Genomic DNA, 23,874 nt, shown 5'->3' with positions numbered 1-23,874 from the left:
TGGAGGCTCTGAGGACACATCCACAGCAACGGGCAGGCACGGGCTGGCCACCATCTACCGAGGCCACACACACAGCCTCTGTCATACTGAAAACGCACCCCACCCTGCCAGTCTCCATGAGGTGTGGGACGGGAGCCTGCGCAGCCCAGCCCTGGCTCAGCCCAGGAAATGCTTACACCGGCCCTGGTCTGAGCTATGGCTGAGCGTCTGCTGTTTTGGCCACAAAAAGCACCCCGTGGTTTCCAGGAGAAAGCACGGCGTGGCTTGGTGGGAGGCATCGGTGGCAAGGTGCCCGTGACTTTGGGATAGAACTGCCCTCCATGGCTGAAGGCCGCTCTGGGGCAGCGGGCTGTGCCAGCAGCCAGAGAGAACCCCCCGGCCAAGGAGGTTCCAGAAGGTGGGCTGGGAGGGGTGCTTTCCCACTGTGGCTCCATCCCACAGGAAACATCCCAGGCACATGGGCTGCCACATCCAGAGGTGGCACCTGCACGCCCTCCATAAAATAAGATACAGGCACCCCGGCCTGGAGAGAGGGGCATGGGAGTGGGCCAGGGGACGGGAGGGGCGAGCCGCTGAGTTTAGGAAAAAGGACCCACACCTGGGCCTGGCACCAGCACCATGTATTTAATTGATTGTCAGCTTTCTTAAGGCCCACTCGGCACAAATGATTGTGGCCCCCCTGGATTTGTGTGAATACAGGATACGAGGGGACAAAGCAGGACTCCACTGAGGCAGGCCTCTGCATGCACATCCTGGGACCTGTGTGGAAAGGCCCCTAGGAGACCTCACCCCCGCTCCACCATGGGCTCGCGCCCCAGGCTGCTCCATGAGTTCTCTGGATTGCATCTCCCCACACCAGGCCTTGATTTGCTCAGTGAGAGACCCAGCCCCCTGCCCGGGTGATTTCTGCTCTGTGGGAAGGGTCCCTCCATCGGGGTCCCAGCGGTATGCACACACCCTCAGGCTATGTCAGGGCGTGGTGGCATTGGCCCGGCCACCAGCCCGGACTGCCTGGTACACGCTGAGGAGGGAAGAGACGGTGCCCAGGAGGCCCACTAGCCACGGCGGGAAGCGGCCGGCCCACAGAACACCCGGGGGCAGCCAGTGCACAGCGTTCGCCAGGTCAGCGAGGTTACTCAGGACAGTCAGCACCTCCGACTGGATCTGGGCCTCTATGGCCCTCCACTTGCTCGGGGGCAGCTGGCTGTGGGAGCAAAGAGGAGACGTTTGGGGAAGGGAAATGAGTGACCACAGGCCCCACCTGTGAGTGAGGAGGGGTCCCCATCACAACCCCCAAAGGGAGCCCCCAGCGTGCACAGGGCATGACTGGCAGCCACACCTCAGGCCTCCCAACGCCCTGGGATCAGTCCGGGAGGTGGGGTGGGGGCCGGTCAGTAGGCAGGTTCCAGTTCTTTCCCATGAAGAGACTGACAGTGATGATGGTCCTCAGGAAACTGACTCCATCACCCATCACGCTCTCTGCTGGGAGCACAGCCATGAAGGCCTGGCTCTGCTATTTCCTGCCTCTGGGGCCTCAAGTGAGCCTAAGTTTCCTCACCTGTACGAGGACCACCATCCACCTGGAGGCTGCGTGAGGCCCGGTGAGCTGGTGCCCATCCCGCCCCAGCACGGGCCCTGCACAGGGGCGGGGCTGGTAACTAACTGGTGGTGACTCTGAGCACCTCCCGGCTGGGGAAACCCACGGGGCCCCAGCCTACAGGAGAGGAAGCCAGCCTTTCTCCTGGACAAAACCCCACACGTACCTGGTGAAGGCCTCCATGGGGCTCCTCAGCTTCTTTCTCAGCTTCAGGACCATCCACAGGGACCTGCAACACCACAGAGGATGAGAGGACACTCCACAGGAGGCGCGAGAGCAGAGTGGGGGCGCAGGGCTTTGATCCCCAATGCCGGCCCAAGAGGAGGCTCTGCCGCCTGCCTCCTGCCACTGCGGCCACAGGTTCCCTGTAACGTGTGCCGAGCTCTCTACCAAGTGGCTCCAACCATTCTGTGTGAGGTGAGTCTGCCAACCATCTGGGCCCCTGAGAGCTGGTGTCTCTAGGTGAGGAAGCGGCCAGCAGGCGAGCAGCCTGTAGCTCCCCCAGGACTGCCCGCCCGGCTGCCCGCCTGGCCCCTGCACTGTGCAGCCTGGGCTGGGGAGTAGGCAGGGATGTGACTGTGCTGAGGTCAGCCCTCCTGCCGTTTGCGGGGCTGACCCCAGCCAGACTTCAGCCACCGTGGACCCATCCAAGTGACACGTCCCCAGAGACTAGAGGACACAGGGAAGCACCTGCAGTGAGGTAAGTGGATCTGCAGCACAGCCACCTGGGGCACTAGGGAAAATGACGATTCCTAGAGGCCACCAGCCCCATGGAATCAGATCCTCTGGGTGCCTGGCCCAGGCATCTGCATTTCAGCCACCTCCCGGGGGATTCTCTGGCAACCTGGCAACCAGTTCACACCAAATGCTCCCCGACCCCCACACCGTTCCTCACAGCAAATAGAAAAATGATGGAAAAAATACACGCTCTGAAAATGAATGCAATAGTAGGCAGAACTCAGAGGATTTTTAAGGCAGTGAAAATACTCTGTGTGACAGTCCAGTGGTAGACACGTGTTGTCATACATTTGTCCAAAGCCATGGAATGTGCAACAGTGACCCCTAATGTAGACCATGGACTCGGGGTGATGATGACGTGTCAATGTACGTTCAACTGTCACAAAGGTGCCACTCTGGTGCCATGTTGGCATTGGGGGAAGCTGCAGGGGGCAGGGGTGTGTGGGAAATCTCTTTACTTTCAGCTCAATTTTACTGTGGACCTTAAACTGTTGTAAAATTTAAAATCTACTTTTTTAATATGAATGAAACCAAGGCTGCTCCTAAAACAGGAATGGTAGGTCTCTTGGGGCCAGAGGTCACAGGGCACTCTGAGGAGAGGCCATGAGCCAGGGCTCCCCTGGGAACTACAGCCGCAGGAGTCCAGAGCCCAGCCCGGGCCCCTGCCAGAGACACGGAGCACATGGGGAAGGTCAACGCCAGGAGGAGACAGGGGAAGCAAGCTCCTGACACACTGACAAGTGACCATGACCAGGAAGAGAGCTGGGATCAAGAAGGAGCTGCGTCCTTGAAATAAGATCAGAGGTGAGTAAAAATGTGTCCGCAGTGTAAGATCAAAGGCTGGGAAGCGTCACCAAGTATAGAGGGGGGATCACCAGACTGGGTGATTTGAATCTTCTACTTTGGATTTGTTCATTTTCCAGACTGTCTACAAGAAGTGTATAATTAGCGCATCAGTAACACGGCGTGAGTGTCTTGCCCAGAGACAAGTGACAGCAGATGTGGGCCTTGCCCACCCCCAAGGTCAGGGGCTCCCCTTCAGGGATCCAAGAGACCTTCACTTCCACGAAACTTGGCCAGGGGAGGTCCCGCTCTGCCTGTGCTTTCTGGGGCAGGGGACTCAGAACAAATCTGCTCAGCAAATTTTCAGACAGGAAAATATGTGGGAGGAAACAATTATTTGAGAGTTCTAGAAACCTTACGGTTTTCAGAAGCATGGAGCCAGTCAGGGAATTCCTGGCTGTTTATCTGGGGATATTTGCTGATGACAATGCAAGCAGGACCCAGGTACAGGCAGCCAGCCCTGCCACTTCTGTCCAGGCCATAGAGTTATTTCTTCTTCCTGGACCCAGTGGACACAATCATAGCCCCCAAAGATGTCCACATCCTAAGCCCCAGGACCCTTACATGGCAGAAAGGACTTTGTAGATGGCACTGAGTTAAGGGTCTTCAGATGAGAGGTTAAAGGATCCTCATAAGAGTGAGGCAGGAGGTGAGTCAGAGAAGGAGTCTTGACGACGGAAGCAGAGGCTGGAGTGATGCACTTCGAAGATGGAGAAAGGGGCCACGAGCCAAGGAAAACAGGAAGGAATTCTAGAAGCTGGAAAAGGCAAGGAGCAGATATTCCCCTGGAGCTTCCAGAAGGATCACGGCCCTGTCCTTGATTTCAGCCCAGTGAGACCCATTTTGGACTTCTGACCTCCAGAACTGTAAGATAATCAGCTCATGTTGTTTAAAGCCACCACATTGTAGTCCTGTTACAGCAGCCAGAGTGAGGTGGTGACCAGAGGAGGAAAAGTAGGAGTGGCACAACCCAGACACTTCCAGCCTGTCTGTCAGCCCACCCAGGTACCTCAGGTGCCCTCTTCCAGCCTGCTGGTGGGCAGTGCACTGCTTACCTGGCAATCCCCAGGAGCAGGGACAGGCCCCAGAGGGCCGTGCTCAGCGACCACCACCAAGCAGAGTCCACGTGGAGGACCTTGGCGTCAGCAGCCCAGGCAATGTGCTCACAGGGGTAGTACAGCTGGTCGGCCAAGTTGCTCAGGACAGATACACAGCGGACAAAGACATCGTCTTCCTGCAGGACCAGGAGAGAGGGGGATGGGCCTGGGTGGGACCTACCCACTGCCCATATTAGGGGCCCAGACCATGCCAACAAAACCTTACATTTTTTTTAAGTTCCCAGATGATCCCCTTGTAGGATGACTTGGGACGCCCTGCCTCACAGCCTCCCTGCCCCACCACAGACTTCCAGCCACTCTGCCACAGGACCGAGAGGGGAGCAAGGCAGGCAGGCAGGCCCGCGGAGAAGCCTGACCAGGCAGAGCGGGACAGGGTGCCAATACCAGGCTGTACTACGCTGCATTGCTTGGGTCACCATCCCCACGAACAGGCAAAGTGAGGTGCTTAGGGTAAGCGGCCACCTGCCCCACCTCATACAGAGAAGGGCCTCAAGTCGTTGAACTGCAGAACCCTCGAGGGCTGTCTGTCCTGCACTGTACCCACGCCCACAAACCTGAATTCTGAACCGCACCGCCTGCACCCAGCCCGGCAGAGAAATAGAGGCTGCAGGAGCCTGGTCCCTGGGGCTACATTCACAGGCCCGCCCCTCATGACCATGCCTCCTCAAGACCACGCCCCCTCAGGCCCCTGTCCCTCAAGGCCGACAAGCTGGTGGGGTCCCCCAGCTTTGTCCATCACTTCCCTGCCTTTACCCTCCTTATCTTAGCTGCCTGCCCCCCCATCTGTCTTCCCAGCAACCCCCTCTTCACCCCCATCAATGCTTGGTGATGCTGTCCCCTCCTTCCTTCTGGCCAGCTGTGATCCTGCCTCAGTGGGGTTCTGAACTCGCTCCAGTTCCCCCATCCCGCCTGAGACCTTCTGGTGCATTCTGACACATTTCACACCTCCATGAGGACAGCCCCCCCATGTCCCCATTCTAATGCACTCATTCCCCCCTCCATTTTCTGAGAAACAGGGAGTTCCCAGCCTATGTGGGGAGACAGACACACTCAGAGGGGCAGGGGGAACCCAGACACACAAACATGGGACTAACAAAAGGGGCTCTTGTTCTGGCTGAGGGATATACAGAGGCCCCCACCCCTTTCCTGAGGACTCAAGGGAGTCTTTGCAGAGGAGATGTTTGGGGGAGGGGGTCCTCCAGGTATGTATAGCAAGTGTGCCCTAAGCCAAGAGGATAGGAAATGGGTGTCAAAACTGGAGGCAGGTCCAGGGAGACACTGGAGAGGGGACGATCAGGCCAGGGGCACCAAAGCAGAACAGGAGAGCATCTGAGTATAGAGTGGGGGCCCTGAGAGTGCAGGCGGAATGGGCAGGTCACCCCAGGGCAGCTTGTCAGCCCATCCCCTGGTGAAATGTCCCCTAGGGGGACAAGTTCTCCCCTGAGTGAGGAGCACAGACCTATTGGCACTCATGTGGAATGATGCAGTAGTGCTGTGACAGCAAAATGTTATAAATAATCTACGTGTCCAGCACCAGAGGATCGGTTAAATAAATCCCTGTTCTACTCCATAGTAGAGTGCTATGTGGCCATTAAGAAGGAAGGACATCTTTTTGAACTGATACGGAATGCCCTCCAAGCTATACTAAGTGAAAAAAGTAAGTGGCTGAAGAGTGTCAGTGGTACCCAACGATTCATGTAAACAACGTGTATTTGCCTGTGTGGGTACAGGAGACCTCAGGAAGGAAACACAAGAAACTGAGAACAGTAGCTGCCTCTGAGGAGGAAAACTAGGGACTGGGAAAAAGGAAGGAGAGAGACTTTTTATTAATTATATACTCTTTAGGGATGTGTGAACATATTAGCTATTTTTAAAATTTAAATTAAAATGAGAACGTCTGATCATCTCCAAAAAGAAAGCAAAATTGAAAAAAAATAACTCATTTAGACCAGTCCATAAAACACCAGCTTCCTGGAGTCTGCTCCCCCTCCCACAGCCGCACATACCCCATTACCTCTGCCCCCAGGCCGTACTGCTTAGTGTACATAAACATAGCCAAGTCATCGAAGAGTCGAAGGATGGTCCTGCAGTGGCTGAGCTGGGAGGACAACGCCAACAGGCGCGTCCCCACTTCTGACCTGGCCGGACATTGTTCGACCAGGACCCCTCCAACTAGCTGGCAGCAGTACCCCACTGTTCGGATCTGTGGGAAAGCAGAAGCTGTCAGCATGACCCAGCTCCTGGACGAAGCCGGCCCTGGGCCCTATGGGATGAGCAAGTGGAAGAGTCTAAATCAACAAGATTTTAATAAAAGCTGAAAATTGGGAAAAAAAAAAAAAAACACGTGTAGGTGGGACAAATGAAAAAGCATGACATCATTGTCCAGAAGGCTCTGAGGAGGCTCTAAGGGAGTACTGGCTCATGTCACTGAGGGGCACAGCCTTTGGAGGCAGATGTGATGGGGACAAGAACACGAAACCCCATTTCCCACCTCCTGGGTCCTCCTGTTCCCAGCAGGCAGGAGGACTAGGTAGAAATGTTATTTGCATCAAGCTGGGGTGTGGGGATATGATCGGCCTCATCCCAGCAGACAAAAGGATAATTTGCTTGAATTGTTTTAGTGAGAAGGGACCCACACAGTGGGTGATTTGGGACATCGTGAACTGGGTCAGCTTCACCACCCTTCTATCTTTATTTCATCTGTTTTTCAGAAATTGCTTTTTCCTGTTTTATATATTATTATATATATATATATGTTATATATTATTTTCACTTGTAATCTCTGTTCAGCCCCTTTGTAATGGCAAAAATGCTACAATTTAAATGTCCAACTTGGGCGCGGAGGGTGGGTGGGTGGGGGTGTTAAAACCTGAATGCCCAATCCGAGGGGATTTGGTTGGAACCTAATAATTGCCCAGCCACCTAATTGCCTGGAACAGCAGAAATGCCTACCTGTGTGAGAGACTGTTTGGGACTGAGAATCTGACTCCCTGGGCACAGATGGAACAACCTAAATGCCCAACGGGAGGGGATGTGGTTACAACCTAAATTTCCAGCCATTAGGGGGAGCCCCACAACATCCTAAGGCCTCCTACGAGATTATTTGGGACAACCCAGTGACCAGCGTCAGTGATCTGGTCAGATCCTAAATGTCCAAGCGTGAGGATTTGGTTGGTACTACGGTAAATGTCCAGCCACGACGGGTTAACCGGCCGGAATAACTTAAATGTCCACCGCTAGGAGACCGGGTTGGTGCCCAGCTTGGGCCTCTCCAATGGGGTTTCCTGAGCGACTCCGCCCCCTCTCTGGCCTCAGTTTCCCGGTCTCTGAGCTTTGGCCCAACTCTACGACGTCAGGCCGCGCTCGGCCCCATCCTCACCAGGCGGTCCCGGCCCCTGTAAGACTCCAGCGCCGACGCCAGGCCGCTCAGCGACGCCATGGCAACTCCTCCGTGACGTCACCGCGCAGCGCCAGGGGGGCCGGGCGCTAGGTCACGCCCCGGTAAAGTTCTGCGCAGGCGCGGCTGCGACCCTTTGTCCCTGAGCCGGCCCTTTGTCTGTTGCAGCGACAAACCGAGTTTGTTGCTGTTGGTCCCTTACGTGTGCGCTTCTGCGGACCTGTGCACCCAAGACAGTAGTGGGAGCTCGCTGCCTTCTACCGCACCGCGGCTTGTCTTCTCAAAGTTAACCAACCCACAAAGTTAACCAATCCTCCCAACCACCCACAAAAAAAATGTGCCGAGCAAAATCACCAATCTGTTAGTTTGGGTTCAAGGAGAGAGTTTCGTTTTTAATTTCTGTTTCACCCTTTCTGCATTGTCTGCACGGAGTATAATGCATAATGTTTTTGAGGTTCATCCACATTGTGGCTTATGTATAGTGAGCATGTGTGGCTGTTGTAATATATCATACAAGGCATTTTTAGAAAGTTAAGGAAACAGAATTGTTCTGGAAGAATAGACAAGAATATGGTAACCGGAGCAGCTCCAGAGACGGTAACTGGGCGGCTGGGGAGAGGAAATTAAATTTCCACCTCTATACCACTTTGTAGCTTTTGAATTTTGTGCAATATGCATGTATTATCTAGCCAAAAATTAACTTTTTTCTAAAAGTGAACACGACCTGTTTCCTTTTTTTCATTTTACTTTATTTTTTGTTTCTTTTTTTTTAATCTGAGATAAAATTCACCATTTTAGAATGTACAATTCAGAGGCACTTAGTACATTCATGTGTTGTACAAACATCACTCCTTTCAAAACATTTTCATCACCTTCCAAGGAGACCCTGTACCTCTTTCAAGCAATCAATCACTCTATTCCTTCCTCCCCCAGGCCCTGGCAACCACCATCTGCTTCCTGTCTATGTATTTGCCTGTTTTAGAAATTTCATATAAATGGAATCAAACTATATGCGACCATTTGTGTGTGGTTTGTTTCACTGAGTATAACGCATAATGTTTTTGAGGTTCATCCACATTGTAGCTTATATCAGTATTTCATTCTTTTCATGGATGAATAATATTCCACTGTATGGATGGACCACATTTTGTTTATCTCTTCATTAGTTGATGGGCACTGAGGTTGTTTCCACCTTTTGGTTATTGTGGATAATGCTGCTATAAACATGGGTGTGCATGTAATTGTTCTTCTAGTCCCTGCTTTCAATTCCTCTGGGTAGATACCTACTGTCATTGCTGGGTCTATGGTAACTCAGTGTTTGACTTTTTGAGGAACCACCAGACTGTTTTCCACACTGGCTGCACCATTTTACATTCCCACCAGTGGTGCACAACATTCTCCATATTCTTGCCAACACTTCTATTTTGCTTTTAAAAATTATTATTATAGTCATCCTACTGGGTGTGAAGTGGTATGTCACCAGAGTTTTGTTTTGCATTTCCCTAATGCCTAATGATGTTGACTGATCACCTTTTGCAAAATATTTCCTCTCGATTTCAACTCCTATTACTCTTCCTGTCTGAAATTGCAACACATCCTGCCTCAGGACCTTTGCATTTGCTGTTCCCTCTGCCTGGAATGCTCTCCCTCCAGATGCCTGCATGTTTCCCTCCCTCACCTCCTCCTCATGTTTACTCAAACATCATCTTCTCCTGAGAACTCCCCATCACACCCCCCTGGGCACTTCCTACCCACATTTCCTGCTGTCTTAGTTTTCTCCTTAGCTTGTAACACTATCAAATGCAATTGTATATTTTGCTGCTTCATCTAGTTGTCTCTCCTCAACAGAATGTAAACTCCACCAGGGCAGGAATGTTGATCTGTCTTGGTCACAGCTATAGCTCCATTGCCTGGCACAAAATAGGTTCTCAATAAGTGTCGTTGTTTGCAAGGCCGACTAGAGCATTAATTATGAACACAAAATGGATGCTAATAATTTTGATAGCTATGTCAGTCACAAAGTGACAGTCATGCCAGAGCATCACGTGAAAGGCGTACCCAGGGAACGCCCTAACCAGATAACTCCAGACGCAGGGTGGAGTGTGACCATCTGGACGGCTGTATCGGGCTGCAGGTGGTGGCACCGCACCCAGTCTTGAGCATAAGATCAGAGCTCTGTGATGGCTCCTTGCTCAGGCCTCAACTGACGAGCTGACAGCCGCAGCTGCACTCGTCCCAGACCAAACACTTGAAGCCTCGTCCCCTGACCATCTCACCAGCCTAGCCTGACGCCTGAGGCTACGCACCCCAGCACCATAGGGACTCTTGCTGAACACCGGACTCTCTCTCATCCTTCTTTCGTGAGACTCTGTTTGCTTTGCCTAACCCTATTGCGTACAAACCTGTGTGACCTTCTTGTTTGAAACCACTCTACCTCGACTATTAGAGACTATCCTCTGACCGAAGCCTTGGTTAATGCCCGTGGTAAACTCAGTCGGTAGGACTAGATCCATGGCTTTATTCTAATAAAGTCGGACATTGTGGAAAGACACAAACGTGTGAGACTGCTACTCTGATAGCCACGTCCCGCTCACAACAAGGGCACAGCTCCCTGTCCTCTCGGCTCAGCTCCATGCACACTATCCTAGGAGAACTCCACTCCCACAGCTTCTCTAGCCACCTCTTCACTGGCTCTCCCCATCTCGCCAATCCTGACCTGCCTCCTACTCCCACCTGCCCATCCCACAAGCCCCCTCGTGCTCGAGTCCCAGACTGACCATAGCGTCATCCCCAAACATCTTGCTCTCCCATGTCCCCATCTCACAGCTGACCTGCCAGCCACCCAGCCACCAAGCCGCAGACCTGGACATCATGCTTACCTCTTTCTCTCCACACAAACTCCTCCCACGTCCCAACAGTCACCAAAATATCCCTTGAATCCCCCCACTTCTTCCCAGCCCACAGCACCCTCCATAGGGAGCCCACATTCTCTCTCACCTGGACCCTAATCCCCTGCCACCCCCAGGCCTACCTTCCCCACAACATCCCGAGACTCTTTAACCCCCACATCCAACCCCAAGTGCAGATGTGGCTATCAGCTCGTCAGTTGAGGCCTGAGCAAGGAGCTGTCAAAGAGCTCTGATGTTATTTATGTTCGAGACTGGGTGCGGTGCACCCATCTGCAGTCCGATAAAGCTGTCCAGATGGTCACTCCACCTTGCATCTGGAGTTATCTGGTTAGGGTGTTCACGGGGTACGCCTTTCACGTGATGCTCTGGCATGACGGTCACTTTGTGACAGTCCTCCTTGCTTAAGACTAGGGTGCAGGGGCACTGATGCTGCAGCAGAAAAAATCCAAGCCAAGCCCTAGGTCTGCAGAGGGAAGAGGGCCTCAGGCTGCAGAGCCTGCATGAGCAGCTGGATCCCTCCTCGTGAGCCTGTACTATTCCTGACAGCCTTGTAAAAGCACAATGCATTTCTCTGGGTGCCTACTGTGTGCCAGGCCCTGCTCTAGGCACCAACGGTGCAGCAGTGAGCCTCCCAGGCGCTGCCCAGCCCTCCAAACATCCTCTGCCATCTGGTTAGGGCAGACCTTGACCTTTGAGAAGGAGATAGGAGCTAGCCTGGCATTCCCAGCTGGCCTTGGTGTTGCTAGGAGCTCGCCTGGCCGTCCGAGCAAGGCCCTGGTGTTCTCCTGCCGGACATAAATAATTTCGCAAAATGCCACCATCAGACAAGGCCACTAGGTGACCGTGGTGGAACAAGACAAAACAAGCCCCCTCGTAATCATGTCTGAACCCAGGCAAAACTTGAGCATTCTCCAAACCACAACCGCGACCAGGCATTCACTTTTCCTGACTAATGTGAGTCACTGCTGCTCCTTCACCAACCACAGCTTTATTCTTGCTTCATTCCTTAGACGGTTTTATACAAGTTAAGATCCTCAAAAATAGAGTTACCTCTCCCCCTTTGCTGCCTGACAGCACCCAGGACGCTCGTGGGTCCTCCTTTTCCAGCAGGCAGGCGGACTAGGCTGAAACGTATATTTGCCAGTCCTTTTGGTGGGCTTGGGGCTAGAGAGCAGGTGACAGGACCTCAACTCAATAGACAAAACAAAAATTTGCTTAAATTTAGTGAAAAGGGACCTACTAGTAAATAAGTCCTGGGTGGCCAGTTAGCTCAGTTGGTTGGAACATGGTGGTAATAGCACCAGGGTTGCCAGTTCGATCACCACATGGGCCACTGTGAGTAAATAAATCCTAGAGACCTACTACTGAGTACAGGGGTTACAGACAGAAAAACTGTATCATAAACATTAAACTTTCTCAGAGACTACATCTTAATTGTTCCCAAACTAGAAGAAATGATAATTACATAACACCTTAGAGGTGTTAGCTACAATGGCAATCATATTGCAATATAAATGTATCAGATCAATAGGTTGTAAACCTTAAACTTTCACAATGTGTTATGTCAGTTATATCTGAATTAGAAAAAAGAACCTATTCAATAGGTTATTTCTGGCATCATGAACTGAGACAGGTTGACCACATTTATATATTTATTTCATCTGTTTTTTTTTTTTTTTTTAAGAAATTGATTTTTCTTTTCTAAAAATGTTTTTATTGTGGTAAAATATACATAAAATGTACCATTTTAATCATCTCTAAGTGTCCAGTTCAGTGGTATTAAGTGATTTCAGGTTGTTGTGCAACCATCACCACCATCCAACCTCAGAACTTTTTCATCATCCCAAACTGAAACTGCGCCCATTAAGCATTAACTCCCATCTCCCTTATTCTGTTGATATATATATATATATATATATATATATATATATATATATATATATTTTTTTTTTTTTTTTTTTTGTCAAATCATCTCAAAAAAGAAAGTCAGACTTCCAACCAGTAAAAGCATCAAGCGTAGAGCTAAGCCCCACTTCCTCAAACCTCCCCGGAAGTAACTAAGACAAGCCCAAGTCTGCTAAGTCCCTTTTTCACACCCTCCTAAGATGCCCCCAGTTCCCCACGAGTGTGTTCTCCCTCACTGCAACTAGTAATAAGCCCAAATTCATTCAACTACATGTGTGTTCCTGGTGGTCTTGGGGCTGGAGGGGGTGGGCACTGACTCAGAGATTAGCCCATCTTTCGTGGGGAGATTAGGAAGCAGATGAGAAAGAAAACTTGGGGAAATGGTAATAAGAGACACCAGCAGCCTACTGCATTAAATCCCCAGTGCTGCTTTCCAAAGTGGTTACCATTCCCAGCTCCATTTTCCAGATGACAAAACCGAGACTTCAAGAAGTCAAGTCACGGGGGGCGGCCGGATAGTTCCGTTGGTTAGAGCACGGTGCTCTTAACAAGGTTGCCGGTTCGATCCCCACATGGGCCACCGTGAGCTACGCCCTCCACAACTAGATAGAAACAACTACTTGACTCAGCGCTAATGGATCCTAGAAAAACACACTTAAATAAATAAAAGTCTGAAGAAAAAATAAAGTCAAGTCACTTGGCAGGCAGGCTCTCTGAACTCTCAGGAGGCAGGATCCTATGGTCTTGCTCTTGATTTTTCTGCCAGCTGCCACCAGATGGCTGGGGGACCATTGTGACAGCATTGTCTGGGGAAGCTCATTGGGTCACAATGGGCAGGGCTGGACAACCCTTGGATGCAGCCTTGGGAGGAGCATGTGAGCGTGCTCTGGGAGACTGGGGACAGAGGGAGTCTTGAGGGTCAGCCCCATGCCAAGCGTATTTTCTAGGATTCGTTAGTCCCCATGCCACTGCTTGAGGTAGGTACCCTATCTTCATCCCTGATGAAGAGACTGAAGCTCATAGGAGCCCAGTTACTTATTCCAAGGTGACCCAGCTAGCAATTTCAGTTGTCAGATTCTCCCATAAATCATTTAACATCTTCTCAACTCTCAACTATCTTAGGTGGCAAATTTATGGAAAAAGCAACAAACTTAGACACTGAAAAACTGTAGTTTCGTTAAAAAAAAAACACCTTGATGTGTGTTTTCTGGAAGTCAACATGAGCAAGTAGTTGTGGGCTGAAATGGTCTGGGAGGACTTCCTGCAGGAGGTGAGCCTGAGCCAGGGGTGTTGCTAGCACCCTGCAGGGCTGGTTTCCAATAAGGGATGAGAGTAGGGCAGACACCTATGCTCTGAGCGAAGACAAGAAAGTCCCTGTTGACTAAATGGGGTGCTGGAATCCTGGAGCTAAAGTCAGAGAAGTAAGTGGGAGGTGTGTAAACCTCAGATAGTCTGAGGACAGGAAGGGATCAGGGCCCAGGACAATTGCAGGGGGCAGGAAGACCAGGGAGGAGAGGTATGGCAGAGATGGGACATGACTGGGTTGGGCAGAGAGACAGAAGTAGGTTCCCAGACATGAAGGAGGGGAGACCCATGGCCTTAACAACTGCCTGAGAGTGAGGAGAGGGGGTTCCCATATCAGACAAACTGCAGAATGCAGAGGTTAATTCTGCAGCTCTCCCCATTGCTCACTCTGTGCCAGCCTCAGGGTCTTTGCATCTGCTGTTGCATCTGCCTGGAATGCTATTCTCCCAGAGACCCAAATGCCCCCTCTCACCCTTTTCTGGTCTTTGCTCAACTGTGGTCTCAGTGGTGCTTCCTTTTTAAAACTGCAACCCTTCCACCCTAAACCCTCATCCTGCTACTCTGGGACTTCTGTTTCCATCTTCTATTTACTCTGCAATTTATAGATTAGATTAGATTAGACACTTCCCCACACCATTATCAGATCCACAAGGGCAGGACTCTTGGTCTGTTTCTTTAACTGATGTACCCTCCTCCCAGGGCCTAGGTCCCCACCTAGCACACAGTAAGTGCCAAATGAATGATTATTCTTATCTTACTTTCCCTGGGGGCAGCACAGGGGCTGCGACTCTTGCTTACTATGTCCCCAGTCCCGAGCCCAGTGCCTGGCACACAGTAAGGAGTAAAAGGCATCATGGTCCTGGTGGGCACTTGTTCCATCCCTTGTCCCCACTCCCTCGCAGGTGGCGCCGCGTCCCGCGATGGCCGCGGGCGCCCTGCTGCACAGCCCGATCGCCCGGCTGGACTTCCTCAAGGCCTCGCACTTCGCGCTGGGGCCTGACCCGCGGCTGCACGTGGGCGCCACGCACTCCACGATGCATCGAGACTTCCAGGCCTACCCTGGCGTCCCTCGCACGCCGCGGTGCCCGCCGCCGCCCGAGGCGTCCTTTTTCCAGCAGGATGCGCGCTGGGCCAGCGAGGGGCGCGAGTCGGAGACGCACTGCGCGTTCGCGCTGCCGCCCACGTCCTCGACCGGGCAGGAGAGGGCGCGGGCGCGGGCGCACACGCTTGCCATGCGGACCAGCCACTTGCACATGCACGCGGACGCGCGCGCCCGCTCCTTCCTCTCTACCACGCGGGCCCACTTTGATTGGTCTGAGTCACCGGCGCGCGCCAGCGAGCAGATCCGAGGCGCGCGCCTCGTCTTCGACCGCGACTCAGTGCCGCCCGGGGACCCAGTCAAGCTGCGCATCCCGCCCACCACGCACCAGGAACTGTTCCCGCAGCACGACGCGTGCCCGCAGCCCCGCGCGTCCTGCAGGCACTTGGGTAAGCGCTCACCCCGGCGCATTGTGCGATTTGCTCAACCCAGAGGTTCTCAAGGAGGTCGGGAACTCTGCGCCCTCCCCCAAGGGACACTTGGCAAGGTCTGGTTGTCACGCTGGAGGAGGGAGTGGATGGAGGCCAGGGATGCTGCTAATCATCCTACCACTCACAGGACAGCCACCCACAATAATTATCCAGCCCCAAAGGGCAATAGTGCGTGGCTAAGAAACCCTGGAACCTCCTTGAGCCTTAGTTTTTGCATCCCTAGAAAAGGCATGGCCTGAATCTTTTCCGGAAGGCTGTGCCGTGGGCAGAAATCATGAGTGCTGTTTTGGGATCAGACACATCTGCTTAGTGCCCCACCCCCACCCCAGCCCTGCTGCCTTAGTACGTGTAAGACTCTGAGCAAGTTGACCTCTCCCAGCCTTAGTTTTCCTCATCTGCAAAATTAGTGCAATAACAGGGCTCCACTTCACAGGAGCTGGCAAAGCAAAAAGAGTTTAAGAGTGCATGATGAACCTGGCATATAGAGAGAACTCAACAGAGTAGCTGTCATTTGTGTGATTGTTTTCCAATTCTATGACTCCAGGGAAATTGCTGGTGGATATCACTAGTCAGAATCCCTTCAGGCTGGGTTCAGGGGTTGTCAGACCTGGGTTTTATTCAGTTCTGGTTCTGAATTGCTGTGTGTTCTAACCTCTCTGAGCCTCGCAGAGGCTGTAAAGTGTGTGTGGGGATAATACCAGCCCCCAAAATGAGGTGCAAAGCACTTAACCTGAATGCCTGGCTCAATACTTGGTAGTGATTCTTGTTATCCTTATTGTTATGTTTGGTGTTTGCCAGACAGCCCTCAGGCGAGGCTAGTCAGGACTCCACCTCCCCTTCCCAGCAAAGAATCCAGTGGGCCTGAAGCTCCAGGGACTCAATCCCATTCTCTCTCTCTTCTTGCCTATGCTCAGGGGGCCCCAACCCCCTCAAGTGGGACCACAGGAGACCAGATGATGGGACCTCCTACCAGAGACAGTTCCAGGCACTGCTGGGCCCACTTGCCTTGATGTGTAAGAGGGTAAATCAAAGCTGGGCTGGTGCCTCTGGGGAGGGAAATGATGGGGGGCTTGGTGGCCTTGCCCTTCCCACTGCCCCTGTCTACTTACAGGACTCCTCCAGCGTGGCACTGGGAGACTTCAAGATTGGCTATGGACCCATGTGTTCAGAGCAGAAACAAGCTTACAGGCCTCAGGGTCTGCCCCTAGACAGGTACACAAGGGACCATGGCCTTCGACCAAAGGGCTCAGCGACATGTGTAGTGTGCCACCTAAGGCTCTAGGGTCAATACTGTGACTTTGAGGTCTCCATCACCCTCAAGCAAGGCCCACTGTTGTGCCAGATCTCCCACCATTAACACTGCATGGCTTGGCCACTGGGAAGCCTACCCGCCTCCCTTTTCCTGGGAATTGCAAGGGCCCAGATCAGATGGATCCCCTGCATACCTTATATGCAGGTATGACAAGGCCCAGGCTTCCACTTGCATCCACTGTGTGAATATTCGTCCTGGAGATGGCCTCTTCCATGACAGGACTACCAAGGCCGAGCACTTCTGCGCCCAGGAGCCAGGTGAGAGCCTGCTGGCTACCCTGCCCCTTACTCCCACTTCAGCCTCCTAGAGCTGCTCAGCATCTACTCCGCCACTGGCAGAGCCTTTTTGTCTTCACCATGACCAGACTCCGGAGTCGCACATCTTGGAAGGAAATCGGTGCCCGGGCCCAGGCAGCCTCACCACCTCCATGCACTTCTTCTATGGCCAGGTCAGCAGGAAGGGGGAAAGAGGCAGGGCTCATCCGGGAAAAGAGCTTCCCAGGCAGAATGAATAATATGTGCAAAGGCCCTGAGGTAGAAGTAAACTTGATATGTGTGTGGGGATCCCCTGGATCTATTTGCGTGATCTAGGGTAAGCCGCTAGACAAGTGGCCCCGTCTGTAAAATGAGAGAATACCAACCTCCAGCTCCATCACCTAGGGCCCAAAGAGGGTGTGATCTGTCCAAAGTCATACAGTGCCCATCTATGTCTTCCTTCCAACCGAGCCTTGGGCCATCCCGGACGCGGGAGTTTCCCAAATGCCATGTGGTCCTACAGCCGCCACCCCCGACCAAGCCATCCAGCCGCCACGTGCCTCATGAGAAATTGCAGGGTCACGTGACCCTAGGGGAGTCAAAGCTTCAGGGACAGTTCTTCCAGACTTCCATGGGCACGGCCTATTGCCCCCCTGACACGCAACATGCCCATAAAGCCCCCAACCTTCATTTGCTGCCTAGCAACCTGCCGGAGGGCACAGGCGGTGAGTGCAGCCTCGCCCCACCCCGGAAGGCCCCACCCCTGCCACAGTCTGGTCCCGCCCCTGGTGGGTCCAGCTCCGCCCACTGCCCATCTCTGGCTCCGCCTCCTAAAGAGCTAGCTCCCACCCCATGGACCAAGATCCCAATTCTAAACCTGGACAAACCACCCACTCCTGGTCATGACCCCCACTCCCCACCTCCGCGTGGGACCATAGCCCTCTGCATGACCATAGCCGCACCCTTTTCCTCTGTCAGATTCTGGTTCCGCCCCCTGATTCCCTAGCTTACCCTACCTGGCCCCACCTCCAAAATACGTCTGCAGTTGCCCAACCCCTGGCTTCAGTCCCGCCCCGGCTCCTCCCTCCTCCCCGCCTACTAGTCCCTCCTTGGCTTCAACTTCAGCACTGGCCCAGGCTTAGCCCTGAACCCTTACCCCATTCTTAATTTCGCAAGTCCCTATCCCTCGGGGCCTGCCTCTCCTCCCTCCGCCCCTCAGATCGGCCATCCCTCACCCAAATCTCCAGAACCAGATTTTCTAACCATGAACCAGAAGATGCTGAAACCGCACAGAACAGCTCCAGCCTCCATGACTGAGGAGATGCTACAGCGGGTGAGAGAGAGGGAGGGGCACCTCCCTGAACAGGTAACCCCCCCAAATCAGTGTAGAGTTATCTCAGGATGCTTACACTGTCACCTTAGACTCAGATTTTCTGTCAAGTCCTTTCAGGGTCACTCTAGAGCCACCCCAGGCTCAGGGTCATCTTAATGTCATCCCAGCCTCCTCAAGGTCATCCCAAACTCACCACCAGGGTTATGTCAAAGTTAGGTCAGGGGCATCTTCCTATTACCAGCCATGGTTATACCCCAAACTGAGGGTTAGCTCAGAGTCGCCTGGGGTCAGCCCAGTCCTGGGGTCATTCCAGCCCCACACCCAGTTTCTTTCCGGCTTCTCATCCAGCTCCTGGGTCAGCCCAAACTGGGGCCACTTTTGCCTACCTCCACAGAGCTCATCACCAGGCTCTGATGCTCCCAGGGTGGGGCAGGGACCGTAGGGTGGCCCGGGTGGGTCAGCCACCCTCCAGGCTGCTCTGCCAGGCTGCCCACCCTGAATCCACAGTGCAAGTATAGCCACATGGAGCCCCCGCTGGGTAGACAGCACTTCTTCTCAACCCAACACAAGGATGAGTTTGCCTTCAAGTACCAGGGCCCAGCAGTGCTGAGATTGGGCAACTTCCAGGAGAGCCACGTGCCACTGGGCTCCCCTCACCAGTGGGGCTGCATGGGTGGGAAGGTAAAACCTCAAGCCTTCCAGACCCCTACCTACCCGTGACCTAGTCAGCAATAAACACCACCTTGGCAACCTCCCACCCCTCTCCATCAGTCGGCCATGAAAAAGGATGCTTGGAGGAGTGGGGGCTGTACAGGAGATAATGACTCCATCAAGAAGACTCTGAACAGACACTTCTGTGGACCCTGGAGATTGCCCCACTCTGAGCAGAGAGGCCATGCCAGCCTGTGCAAAGGCTTGGTGGTCAGACTCAATACAAGGTGTTCAGGTGCCGTGACAAGTTCTGAATGACATGGAAAGGATGGAGTGTTGAACAGAGGCAGTGTGGTGATGGGTTGAGAATTCAGGCTCCTGGGGTGGAATGGACAGTGTCCAAATACTGACTCCTCCATGTCCTGGATAATAGCCTTGGGCAAGTCATTTAACCCGTCTGAGCCTCAGTTTGCTCATCTGTAAAGTGAATATAAATAGTAGCTCTCATTAGCATGTTATAAATGAGAAATACACACATGGATCCCTGTGTGTGGCTGGGGGTCAAAGAGGGAGAGAGCTTCCCTTCTAAAGACAAAGATGAACAGGGGAGAGGAAGATGAGGGTGTGGGAAGGAGAGTTCAATGATTGAGAGACTGGGTGGTGCTCAGAGGGTTATGGGGAGGCCACACTGAGAATGGTCCAGTAATTTCCTCCGTTGTGTGCAGAGGCTGGGAGCTGAATGGTGCACTGGATGGCTGGGCAACTGGCCCCCAGGTCAGAACTGACAAAATCCATCAGGAAATAATGAGGTCCAAGGGGATAGGTGTCAAGACAGCAATAACATGAAACAGGTGGGAAGGAGGAGGGTAGAGTGGGCGCCCTGAAGCCCATGGGTGACCCTGTTTAGCAAGTCAAGGACTAGCACCTTGGACAGCGCCCCATCTTGACGCTCTAGGGTCTGGTGACAACACTAAGAAGCTGGCTCGGTCTGGGATAAGATGGGTCTTGGTGGCTGTAGCCAGGTCCAGCCTCTGTAGGCTGTTGAGAATTGACTCCAAATAATGAATACAACTCCCTGACCGTGTATTCAGATCTTCAGAGTTCAAGGTCCCCAATCTCATGGGCCACTAAGAGCCAACCTCAAACCTGACCCGGAGCCCTTTCCCTATGGGCAGCAATTGTGTGGAGCTAGGTTTTATTTCCAAAGAAAGGACAGGAGTCCAGCTTTGGGTCCTACAGGGACAAGATGGTCCTTTTGGTTGCACCTCTTTTGCTTGTTTCCACTAAAGATGTACATGACACTCTTTTGAATTACTTCATGATAAAGATTTCTCAGTGTCGGTACTACTGACATGTTTGATAAGATCATTCTTTGTTGTTGGAGGCTGTGTTATGCATTGTAGTATGTTTAGCATCTCTGACCTATAACCATTACATGCCGTTAGCACACTCCTTTTCTCCCACCCAATTATGACAATCAAAAATGCCAGTTGGGGGCCGGCCCGGTGGCTCAGGCGGTTAGAGCTCCGTGCTCCTAAGTCCGAAGGCTGCCGGTTCGTTTCCCACATGGGCCAGTGGGCGCTCAACCACAAGGTTGCCAGTTCAATTCCTCGAGTCCCACAAGGGATGGTGGGCTCTGCCCCCTGCAACTAAGATTGAACACGGCACCTTGAGCTGAGCTGCCGCTGAGCTCCCAGATGGCTCAGTTGGTTGGAGCGTGTCCTCTCAACCACAAGGTTGCCAGTTCGACTCCAGCAAGGGAGGGTGGGCTGTGCCCCCTGCAACTAGCAACGGCAACTGGACCTGGAGCTGAGCTGCACCCTCCACAACTAAGACTGGAAAGACAACTTGAAGCTGAACAGAACCCTCCACAACTAAGATTGAAAGGACAACAACTTGACTTGGAAAAAAGTCCTGGAAGCACACACTGTTCCCCAATAAAGTCCTGTTCCCCTTCCCCAATAAAATCTTTAAAAAAAAAAAAAATGCCAGTTGGCTCAGTTGGTTAGAGTGCAGTGCTCATAACACCAAAGTCACCGGTTTGATTCCTACATGGGCCAGTGGGCTGTGCCCTCCACAACTAGATTGAAAACAATGACTTGACTTGGAGCTGATGGGTCCTGGAAAAACACACTGTTCCCCAATACTCTCCAATAATAAAATTTAAAAAAAAAGTCTAGACATTGACAAGTGTCCCCTGGGGCAGAGGGAGGCTTGCCCCTGGTTGAGAACCACTGCAATAAACCCATCCTATAATGATTCCGAATGACAAAATCGGGCTCTCCTGATGAAGCTGGTCTGCTTAATTGGTCAGACTACTCAAAAAAGCTTTTCCTTTTTGCATTGCCTGCCAGGAAGTTCAGGAGGCTTGCTTTGGTGTTCAAGTCCATGTAGCTCTGTTTGCAGGATTATTTCTGCTCCTCCCTGGTTCTAGGAATGGTTTAAAGCAACTCAGACACCAGATGAGGAACAATGGGTAGGAGTTACAAGGAGGCAGATTTCAGCAAAACTTGAAGCGTTTTCTAACAATGGAGCTGACCAGACCTAGGAAAGAAGAGAACCTTTACTGTAAATGTTTAATCGATGCAGGAAGACACTACATCATCATGATTCTGGACGTACTTTATGGATTTATATCAAAGCCTCCTATATCCCACTCACCTAAAAAAAAAAAAGGCATTTCCTGTGAAGTATAAAACCCAAAAGGCTTATGAAATAAAATGAATAAAATAGGATTTCATGTGGGGAAACAGCTTCATTGTTAAAGGAAGACAACTTTATCAAAGGTAAGCATCACCAAGCAGCAGAATTCAGACCTGCCACTTATCTATCCTTGGACAAGTGACTTTATGCTCTGACCCTCACTTTTCTCATTGGTAAAATGGGGGTGGCAATAGCTCTTCCTTCATAGAGTGGTTACAAGGATTAAAGTGCACACAAACCATGCTCAGAACAGGGCCTAGCGTTCAACTGCAGCTCAATTAATGGTGTCTAAATTTTGTGAACGTCTTAAGTTATTTTTGTTGCAAGTGACAAAAACCCAGTTCTATCTAGCTCTAGCAGAAAGGGATTTTTTTTTTTTTAAAAAAAAGAGTTAAACAGGGATTTTAATTGTAGCACTTCTCAGAGTCTTCACTATTCAAATGTCCAGTGTGAATATATAAGAGGATTCATATTAGCTTCTACATTGCTTTTCTAAGAAAGGGATTTTATTGACGTAGAATCAAGAAAGTCTGGAATTAGGTCTAACATCAGGCATGCTTTGTTCAGTATCAGGACTCAAGCTCTTGCCATCTCACAGTCCTGCGTCCCTCCAAGGGTGGCAAAAAAGGATACTGGCAACCCAAATCCTTACGAATAAAAAGCCCCAAAGGAAGGTGGGGCATCTTCCCCCAACTCCTTATATTGGAATTTAAGGAACACTGTGATTGGTCCATTTGAGTCACATGCACAGTCATGAACCAATCACTGTGCCCAGAGGAATGAAATGCTGTGTGATTGGATGGCCTAGCTCACTTGCCACCCCAAGTGATTTGGTTTCCCAATCGGGGTGAGAATCTGAGTCTGGAGCCCAACCTTGGTGGATTTTGTCTCTAGCTACAGACCTGTGCCTGCCCATCTCCTTAGCATTTACCTTGCCCCAGGTTACAATCTGGAAGGTGGAAAGACAGCTAATAGGCTCTTCCCAGTGAGGGTAATTGTTTCCTTTATAGACAGGGAATGTTCAGTGTTGGAGAGCAGCCTGGGGCATCAAGGACACCCCCCCTCCCAGTTCTCTCATAATCCCAATCTTATCTCCTACCTCATTACTATCTTCACCTTTTATCTTGGGGCAGAGAATTCAACTCTGGCAATCTCAAAAATTGAGTAGATGCTAATCTCTGTTTATATTCCAACATCCTGATATTTTTCTCCAAAGCTCCTAAAGCCACAGTCTCAAGAGACACAGGGTAGAGTCCCAAGATAAAATAGGCAACAATTTAATCAGCTATTTTTCTTCCACATAACAAAGATTCACAGTTGCCTAGGCGGAAACCTCTTCTACAGGACTGCCATATACACCCGGGCAGAGTGTGCACTGCGCAAATCTTGGGAGCCGTATTCACTTATAGTGAATCTATACAGAAGGTGCCAAAAGAATGTATACACATTTTTAAAAAGGAAAATTGTATTAAAATTGTAATACTCAATATATACCAATAGCAAAGATGAATAAAAGTCACGTTTGACTTCTGCAATTACAAGAGGTGCTCAAAGTGGTTACCATCAGCGTCCAGACACTTCTTATTATGGCGAGCTTGAGCAACAATGACCAAAGTGTCCTCTTGTATATATTTTTTTGGCACCCTGGGCATGTATGTGGCGGCCCTCTACCTCACCTTTGCTCAGCCAATTTCACATTTCAAGTTATTTCCTTTAATATGCTTTCTTTTCCAGGTGCTCATTTCTGAATTAGTCAAGACTGTCATGGATGCAAGGGAAAGAAACCCAGTAAAACTAGCTTAAATACCCAAGAAATTTGTTGGCTCATAGTATTGGAAAGAATGAGGGCTTCTGGCTTCAGGTATGGCTATATCCAGGAGCTCAACCAGTGTAGCCAGAGCTATCTCTCTAACTCTTACCTTTATATCCTGGTGTAGATTTGCTTCAGTCTACAGACTGTTCTTCCGGACAACTGAGGACGATGGCTGCAGGCAGAATGAGGCCCTATATACAGCTCGTGATCCCAGAAGAATAATGAAATCCTCTAATGTCATGTCCTCATCCCAGGCCTAATTATTGTGGCCAGGGGATGGGGTTCTCTGATAAGTGTAGGTCGCATGATACTGGGGGGCTGTGTTAGCTACAGGTCCGTCTGGAGTAGTAGAGGGGGATTACCGAGGGAAAGCAAGGTGCTGACAGAGATACTGAAAAGATAGAAACGACAGCTGTCATTACAAGTATTATTTGCAATAGGATCATCCAGGAGGAGGCAGAGTGAA

The 23,874-nt window shown here is 51.4% G+C and overlaps 2 protein-coding genes across 3 annotated transcripts; one reads left to right on the top strand and one right to left on the bottom strand.

Annotated features, from left to right (window-relative positions):
• Positions 1-603: 603 nt before the first annotated feature.
• On the bottom strand, positions 604-7,800 carry PEX11G (peroxisomal biogenesis factor 11 gamma). Its single transcript, XM_019757603.3, has 5 exons — positions 7,676-7,800; positions 6,311-6,499; positions 4,234-4,412; positions 1,764-1,826; positions 604-1,204 (listed from the first exon to the last, which is right to left on the bottom strand). The coding sequence occupies exons 1-5, from the start codon at positions 7,733-7,735 to the stop codon at positions 970-972; spliced, it is 726 nt and encodes a 241-aa protein (XP_019613162.2). The 5' UTR covers positions 7,736-7,800; the 3' UTR covers positions 604-969.
• A 6,262-nt stretch (positions 7,801-14,062) lies between these two features.
• On the top strand, positions 14,063-19,392 carry SAXO5 (stabilizer of axonemal microtubules 5). Of its 2 annotated transcripts, XM_019757598.3 has the most exons (8): positions 14,065-15,300; positions 16,257-16,363; positions 16,454-16,554; positions 16,799-16,911; positions 16,993-17,102; positions 17,432-17,633; positions 18,156-18,241; positions 18,749-19,392. In XM_019757598.3, exons 1-8 carry the CDS (start codon positions 14,733-14,735, stop codon positions 18,959-18,961), a joined length of 1,500 nt encoding a protein of 499 aa, XP_019613157.3. In that variant the 5' UTR covers positions 14,065-14,732; the 3' UTR covers positions 18,962-19,392. The 2 variants fall into 2 exon arrangements, with proteins under 2 accessions (XP_074193870.2, XP_019613157.3); XM_074337769.2 differs by lacking the exon at positions 17,432-17,633 and having other exon boundaries at positions 14,063-15,300; positions 17,019-17,102.
• The last annotated feature ends 4,482 nt before the right edge of the window (positions 19,393-23,874 follow it).

This window comes from Rhinolophus sinicus, chromosome 15, assembly GCF_057876585.1.
Source record: "Rhinolophus sinicus isolate RSI-liver-muscle chromosome 15, RSI-T2T, whole genome shotgun sequence".
In the NCBI taxonomy this organism is placed as follows: domain Eukaryota; kingdom Metazoa; phylum Chordata; class Mammalia; order Chiroptera; family Rhinolophidae; genus Rhinolophus; species Rhinolophus sinicus.
The sequence above is the reverse complement of the archived record's forward strand: the minus strand, read 5'-3'. Positions and strand labels throughout refer to the sequence as shown.

Bases quoted from the DNA above. Each gene is read 5' to 3' on its own strand.
- PEX11G (XM_019757603.3), bottom strand. From the start codon at position 7,735: ATGGCGTCGCTGAGCGGCCTGGCGTCGGCGCTGGAGTCTTACAGGGGC. The intron at 1,827-4,233 runs GTAAGCAGTGCA...GTGGTGTTGCAG, and splicing joins CTGCTCCTGGGGATTGCCAG to GTCCCTGTGGATGGTCCTGA. The intron at 1,205-1,763 runs GTACGTGTGGGG...TTGCTCCCACAG, and splicing joins CCCATGGAGGCCTTCACCAG to CCAGCTGCCCCCGAGCAAGT.
- SAXO5 (XM_019757598.3), top strand. From the start codon at position 14,733: ATGGCCGCGGGCGCCCTGCTGCACAGCCCGATCGCCCGGCTGGACTTC. The intron at 16,555-16,798 runs GTACACAAGGGA...CCTTATATGCAG, and splicing joins CAGGGTCTGCCCCTAGACAG to GTATGACAAGGCCCAGGCTT. The intron at 17,103-17,431 runs GTCAGCAGGAAG...GTGGTCCTACAG, and splicing joins TGCACTTCTTCTATGGCCAG to CCGCCACCCCCGACCAAGCC.